This window comes from Chrysochloris asiatica, unplaced genomic scaffold (assembly GCF_000296735.1).
Source record: "Chrysochloris asiatica unplaced genomic scaffold, ChrAsi1.0 scaffold00178, whole genome shotgun sequence".
In the NCBI taxonomy this organism is placed as follows: domain Eukaryota; kingdom Metazoa; phylum Chordata; class Mammalia; order Afrosoricida; family Chrysochloridae; genus Chrysochloris; species Chrysochloris asiatica.
The window spans coordinates 3,384,559-3,392,340 of record NW_006408696.1 but is presented as its reverse complement, the minus strand read 5'-3'; the positions used below and the strand labels follow the sequence as shown (position 1 = coordinate 3,392,340).

General features: G+C 44.6%; 1 protein-coding gene across 1 annotated transcript in view; it reads right to left on the bottom strand.

Moving 5' to 3' along the window:
• The window catches only part of RRN3 (RRN3 RNA polymerase I transcription factor homolog (S. cerevisiae)), a 36,837-nt gene extending 33,172 nt beyond the window's left edge, over positions 1–3,665 (bottom strand). The window contains exons 1-3 of the mRNA XM_006871955.1: positions 3,535–3,665; positions 1,601–1,706; positions 520–576 (exon numbers count right to left, since the gene is read on the bottom strand). Of these exons, the coding sequence (XP_006872017.1) occupies positions 520–576; positions 1,601–1,706; positions 3,535–3,623 (252 nt within the window). The 5' untranslated portion in view covers positions 3,624–3,665. The remainder of the gene's footprint in view (positions 1–519; positions 577–1,600; positions 1,707–3,534) is intronic.
• Between the last annotated feature and the right edge of the window lie 4,117 nt (positions 3,666–7,782).

Sequence of the window (7,782 nt, the reverse complement as noted above, 5' to 3'; positions counted from 1 at the left end):
TCAGTTCTCAAACCCAGGTTTGTTACTTTTGGGTTGACTTGAGGTCAAGTTGGATAAGGTTGGATAAGCTGTAGACAACTTGATGATTTGATACTTTCTGTCTAGCCCAGGGCTTCAATCCGCCCTGTAATTGCTTATGGAAGCAGCCAGCCTCAAAGGATTTTAAAGGCAAGAGGAAAGAATTGAGAAGTAGAGAAGCAGAAGGACCCTCCAAAAAGAGCTGTAACACCGAGAACAGTGAGAGGCCTGCAAGAGACCCTTTTCTTTGTGAGAGCCGTCAGCAGGATTCTTGCCACCGACCCACCAGATGCCAGTAGTATTCCCCTCCCCCAGCTGGGGCAACCAAAAGATCTCCAGGCATTACCAAGTGACTATTACAGGCTAAAACTGTCTGACTGAGAATCACCGGATACGGAGGAATCACGGAGAGAGTGAATTCTAAAGGATGAAACTGACCCAAAGAGCAAAGTGTTGTCTGTATAAAGTGGCAATGACATTACTAATGATAGAACAAATTACCTTAATGTCTGGATCGGACAGCTGGTTCTTCAACAACTCAAAGTCATTTGTTTCACCCTTGACAAGGGGAAAAAAAACTGGGATTGTTTGCTTTGCTCTGATCAACAGCAGAATTCTTAACTTGTTAAGTCCCCACAGCAGCCCTTAACATCTTTTGAAATTACAAAAGGAACATTGTCACTAGCACAACAACTGTGGATTAAAAAATCACGGCCACAAAAAATTAAGAACTCATGTTAACGGAGCCAGGCTGGGAAAAATGAAGATGACAATTGAAATGGTATGCATATTTAGCTAGGATAGATATTTGGACCCTAACAATTGACTGACTACTAGAGTTGGTACTCTGAAATGTTAAAAAGGTTTAAAAAAAAAAACCAAAAACCCAAAACAACCCAACTAATTATCTAATCCAGGGAAACTAAAATATCATCAATTCACACATATGGATATAAATGGGTATTCTGTAAACAAATGGATACAAATGCAAACCCCATTGCCACTGAGTCAATTTTGCCTCCTGTCGAGCCCTAGACAGGGTTTCTGAGACTGTAAATCTTTACAGGAGTAGACAGCCTTCTCTTTCTTTCATGAATTGGCTGGTGGTAACTTTATTGAAGCAAACTGTTTTTCTAAATACTGTGTAAATAAAACATTTGAACAGAGAAAACCGCATCAGCAAAGACTGGTTATTTATTACTCTAATTCTGAGCTGTTATTGAGTACTTAACATCAAGAATGATGTATGAAATTCATTTTAGGCTATCTATTCATTTTTAGTTGAAAAGCTATGGGTATATTCTGACCAGGCTTCAAACCAGCTCATTCTGGTTTGATCTCCTGCTGAAAATCCATTATCTGGAACCAGAACCTTCATTTTAACAAGATCCCCAGGAGGGACAGAGTGGGAGTGAGACGGAGAGTGTATGTGTGGGGAAGGGACCTTGTTAAAATGGACACTTCTATTGAGGATATCTGGGGTGGAAATAGAGATTCTCAGCCGTGGTCAAAGCGAATGAACTGCTTCAAAATCCTAATTCTGACAAACAAAAACCAATCCTCATGTTATCTCGTCTTTTACCTTTTTGTACTTCAGCAAGACTTCTGTCACAGTTCCACCAAATCGAACAGTTTTTCTTGGGGGAGAATTGAAAAAATCATTCTCCAATGCAAGCATATCTGAAATCCTGTAGAACCAAGATCAAGTAATTAAGAACATTACAGAGAACATCAAAGCCAATCATCATTCAATGGGATGACTACAGCAAAAATCAAAAGGCTTCAATGCTCGGTGCCCCCACCCCCGGCCATAATTTATCCTTCACTCAGCAGCCAGAGGGGTCTTTCAAACAGTGAGAGCCGATTGTGCCACCCTGTTCTTGGGCTTAAACTCTCCACTGTCTCACAGCTGCACTTCTAGGTCCCATGTTTATCTGACCCGTGCCTACCTACTTGCTATCCTATAGCCAGCTACAGAGTTCTGCAAATTTACCAATGGTTCCTATTTCACTCCTGAAAACCAGTATCTGTACAAAGTGGCACTAACTTTGTATCATCAGAAATACTTTTCTCCCATTTTCATCCGGGGTTGGATTGTCTATTGTGTCACTGGTGGTCGTGATGTACCATGGAGTCGTTTCCTACTCATAGCGACTCTGTACAGGGTTTCCGAGGCTGTAAATCTTTATGGGAGCAGAAAGCCTCATCTTTCTCCCATGAAATAGCTGGTAGTTTCAAACTGCTGACCTTAAGGTTTGCAGCCCGATTCGTAACCACTATGCTACTTGTTGTTGTTAAGTACCGTGGTGTCGGTTTCGACTCACAGCGACCCTACACAGGGTTTCCGAGGCTGTAAATCTTTACAGGAGCAGAAAGCCTCATCTTTCTCCAGCGGAACAGCTGGTAGTTTCAAACTGCTGACCTTAAGGTTCTCAGCCTGATTAGTAGCCACTAAAACATGAAGCCTTCCCCAGCAGAAATTAAAAGTACCCACCTTCTCACTCCTTCAACCATTATTTTCTTTCTTTGCATTTGACAGCATCCTGCTCATGTATTTATCGGCACGTTTACGATCATTGCTGTAAGCATGGCAGTAAGTAACTTTGTTGCAAAAAGCTGTCTCTTTTGGCTGGCTACTGTCAAGTGTCTAATGTAGTAAGTCGCTGGTTCAATAAACAGTATGAATGCTATTATGGTGTTTTACAAGCTTTGCCTTATTTAAACAGAGCAAATTAGTTACAAAAACAGCATTCAACTAATGAATCTCACAGTTATATCCTAAAGTGTTTTAGGGGGTTTGGGAGCTTTAAACGAGCAGTGGCTAAAGCACTCGGCAGCGAACCCAAAAGGTCAGTGATTCAAACCCACCAGCTGCTCCAAGAAGAAAGAGGTAGTTCAGTCCGTTTCTGTATATATTTACAGAAATCTTGGAAATCCCATACAGCAAACTCACCAGCCGCTCCTCGGAAACCTATACAGGGTCGCTACACATCGGAACCAACTCGATGGCACTTCGCAACAACGACACCCTGTTCCACAGGGTCCCTGCGAGCCGGAATTGACTTAACGGCTGTGGTTTGGGGTTTTTTTTTTGGTGGGGACCTTTAAAAGTTAAGAGGTGACTAAAGACAGCTAAGTAACTGTGTCGCACTAATTTCAAACACCCACCACCATTTAGGATGTAATGTGCCAGCACTGACAGAGAAACGGGAGGGAGAGGCGGAGGAAAGGAGCTGACCGCAGTCTCTAGGCCTGGGACGCTCGGAGGGAGCCCAGGGCGAAGGGAGGACCCTGGAACACAGACTGGGCTTCTTTCCTTTTCCAGGGTCGCTCCCGCGTCGTTGCCCGCTTCGGGGCGGGGGCTCACTCTTGACAACAGGAGACGACTCGCTTGCCCACTGCTCTTCCTCCGCGTCACCAGCTTCACCTCAGACCCTTTCAAATCGGCTGCCCCAACCTCGAACTTGGATGTCGTTTCCAAACGCGCCAAAGGACGGAGCGCGCCCTGACCCTTACCCAGTCCTCGCGGTCCCCAGCGTCTGCACGGCAGCGGCCGAAGCGGCCACATCACCCGGCAACCGCGTGTGAAGCAGCGGGGCCGCCATGGAGCCAGACCAGCTCGACCGCGGCGCCTCGCGCCGGAAGTCGCCCAGACACCGCCTCTCTCCCGGAAGTGGCGCGTGTACGCGACGATCTTCAGCCAATGAGGGAGCCCACGTGAGAGCACTGTGGCGAGGTCAGTGGGCTAGAGCGCCGCCAATGCTTCCTCCTCCCGGCTTCCCAATTGCCCCTCTTCCTAGTTGGGCGACTTTCCGAGTCCTGTGAGGTTGTTGTTGTTAAGTGCCGTTGAGTCCATCCCGACCCATAGCGACCCTGTATGTTGCTGTTAAGTGCCGTCGAGTGGATTCCGACCCATAGCGACCCTGTATAGGGTTTCCGAGGACCAGCTGGTGAGCTTGAACCGCAGACTTTGCAGTTCAAACGGCTTTGCAGTCTGGCGCATTAACCCACAGCGTCACCCCAGGACTCCAGCGACCCTGTATGTTATGTGCCGTGGAGTCAGTTTTGACCCATAACGACCCTGTATAGGGTTTCCGAGGCTGTAAATCTTTACGGGAGCAGAAAGCCTCATCTTTCTCCTGCAGAACAGCTGGTAGTTTCGAACTGCTGACGTTAAGGCTCGCAGCCAGATTCGTAAACACTACGATCAACTACTGTGGGGAGCCGGCTCCTTCTAGCCCACACCAGAAAAACAAACCCTTTACTGTCCAGCGGAGTCGCATTCCTGGCAACCCTGAGTACTACAAAGTAGAACGAACCTGACTTGGGGAGTCTTGGCTCTCTAATAGGTAAAGAAGCGAGTCTCACATAGCCTTTCTCCCTCGGCACTGTTGGTTGTGTTTCATCCTCTCGCCTTTAGTTCCAGCCACCCAAGGTCCTCTTTAGCCCTGAGGACCCCCCTAAAAAGAGTGTGGGCACTAGGACTGGCTAAGCCGTGACTGGGTTCCATTAAGTAGTATCCTTTCATTCAAAAACATCCTTCTAAGTGCTGTTGCAAGCACAAGGTGGTGGTGGGTTTGTGAACAGACTCATAGCAACCCTGTACAGGGTTTCCGAGGCTCTGGTAGCGTAGTGGTTACGACTCGGGCTGTGAACCGCAAGGTCAGCAGTTCGAAACTACCAGCTGCTCCGCGGGAGAAAGATGAGGCTTTCTACTCCCGTAAAGATTTACACCCTCGGAAACCCTGTACAGGGTCACTATGAGTCGGTTCCGACTCCACGGCACATAACAACAACAACAACAACAAATCTTTACGGGAGCAGAAAGCCTCATCTTTCTCCTGCGGAACAGCTGGTACTTTCCAACTGCTGACTGTATGGTTTGCAGCCTGATTCGTAAACACTGCGCTACCAGAGCACCTAACTTGACGATAAATAGGGAAACTGAGGCCCTGTAAGTAACCCAAACCCTCACAGAGAAAAGGAGTAGTCCAATAATGCGAGCCTAGCTAGCTGACCGGAGGAGCCTGGACATGTATATTACCTACACTATCATCACAGACCCCCAAATCATTTTATCCTCAAGGAAACTGAGGCTTCAGCAAGTAACTTACTCACCACTCTCAGCTGTGATGTTGGAATGAGAAATCAGGGGTGGGGGGGAGCAGTTTCAAGAGGTGTTCATCTGAAATTAAAATTGTAAAGCTGAACAGGAGTCAACCAGACCTAACAAAGCACCAAAGAGTCTCTAGGTGGTGTAAATAGTTAAGCACTTGACTACTAGAGGCAAAGATGGTGGCTCAATTCATCCAGAAGCTCCTTGAAAGAAAGGCCTAGTGATCTGCTTTCAAAAGGTCATTTCTTTCAAGCCCTATGGAGCAGTTCCACTCTGCACACCTGCTTGGGAATCCACTAGGTGGCAACTCACAACAGGGAACGGCGGGTGCCAAAGCATGGACAGAAAAGGCAAAGATAAATAAGGGACTATCCCTCCCGGCCAAGGAGCCTCAGTAGGATGGATAGCCTGTAGGATAAGAACTGGACTGCTAGCAGTCCAAACCTACCATCTGCTTGGCAAGAGAAAAAGTAGTCTATCTTCTGTAAAGATTTACAGCCTCAGAAACGCTATACAGGGTTGATATGATTCAGAATCCACTGGATGGCGGTAGGTTTGGGTTTTTGAGTTCCTCCCTACAGTTCTAAAAGGGAAAGTGTTATAACTTTTGGAAATTATATTGAGTACATAAAACTAGTTGCAGCGCATATATATGTTAGCTATAAAGCACAGTACTGTTTTGCAACAGTGTAAAATAGGAATTATCTTTCTGTGGTCTCTGTTCAGTCCCACCAGCTCAGTTACAGAGTTTTTGGGGAATGTTAGGCAGAAAGTAACAATGTCTCAATAGTAAAGGCAATTTCATCTGTTGTGCATAGGGTCACTATAACTTCGAACTAACTAGATAGCCGAGGAGGATGGGGGTCTGGTAGTTAAACCGTTAGTCTGTTAACCAAAAGGTCTGTGGATAGAATCTACAATCTAAAATTCTTCAGAAATAAAGAATGTGTCAGTCTTGTACTCTTTCGTATCCATTCGCTATGTGTCAGAATTTTTGTTGTTGGAGAAGAGGAAGAAATTCCCACTTAAACAGCTGTCTTGAAGCATCTTTGTCAGGCAAACACCACCACCAACAAAACCTGGAGGGCAGCGAGTTATTTGTTGTTGTTTGGTTAGCTGACTAAGATGCTTCAAGACAGCTGTTTAAGTGGGAAGGTCTTCCTTGCATCCTCAAAAACAACAAAAAAGACTTTTACTCACCATTCATAAGCACTTTCATACAGTATCAAGCAATTTGACAAATACTTTAGTCTTTCACTTGAAGCTGTCTGATGTGTACCTATGGACATATGTTCACAAATTAAGAGACATAATTAAATGAACACCTGCAAAGGCACCATTCCAATTTAAGCAGGGGCACAGCAAGTTAAATGACTGATGTGGTAATCACTGTCCTGATTTTAAAATGTCATTTTAACTTTTCATTATCCCTAAACAGTATGCGGTTTATGAAAGAAAATTATTTCAATCAACATTGTGCTTCTAAAATTCATCCCTGTTGTGTGTGGTTGTGATTTGAATCTACTACAATTTATCCACTCTATTATTACATGGGGATGTGGTGGCTCCATTTGATAAGCACTGGACTGTGAACCGCAAGGTCCAGGTTTGAGCCCGCCAGCCACTCCATGGGAGAAAGATGACACTTACTGTTCCCTCAAAGATTTAAAACTTCGGAAACCCTATACAGGGTCGCTGTAAGTCAGAACTGACTCAAAAGCACTTAACAACAACAAACATTACAGACATATTGTTTTCATTTTTTAAAATTTGCCCTAGGAATATTCTTGGAGAGTTTCCTTATGCACATAGTCAAGCATTTTTTAGGGTAGAATTGTTGGTGTGGAATATATAAAAGAAACAACAGCGAAAGCAATCTTGTCTCCTTAAGCTTGAGCACAGCGGAGACTAGGTGTCTATGCTTAAAATACATTTAAAATGGAAGCCAGAAAATAACACAAGGGGAAAAGAAACACCTTAAAATCAGCATAATTTATCACTTGAGTTCTTTCATCAAATATCCCTTCATTGGGAACATGTCTACTTAGTTCCCTGTGACATGGGTCCATCTTCCCATGTCTTTCTTTGTCTCCAGCCTTGATCAGAAAAAACAAAGAACTCGCTTTTCCCTCCCTCTCAAAAGAGATGTAGCCTTGCCCAATGTAGTCATCCTTTTACATACCGTGTGTTACAGTTGTTTCTAATTATTCTGAGCTTCTTCATTCCACAATGAATTTTTGCTTTACTTTCATATACCCAGAAGAGTCATTAAACTGTTGTTTGGTTTTTAAAGAGCAATCTTTCCCTAGACATGAATTCTTACATCCCTAGAGAAACACATAATACTGCTGGTTAAATCTCTTGGCTTGCAAGTAACGGTAATTAACTTGAGCTAGTTTAAGCAGAACAGTATACATAATCTTTTATGTTTATTTGGCGCAATGTTGTTGTTGTTGTTAGGTGCCGACTAATAGCGACCTTATCCACAGCAGAATGAAACACTGCCCGATCCTGGCCCAACCTATCGTTGCCACGCTTGAGACCATTGATGCTGCCTCTTTGCCAATCAATCTCACTGGGGGTCTTCCTCTTTTTCTCTGACCCTCCATCCTACCAAACATGATATCCTTCTCCAGCGACTGGCCCCT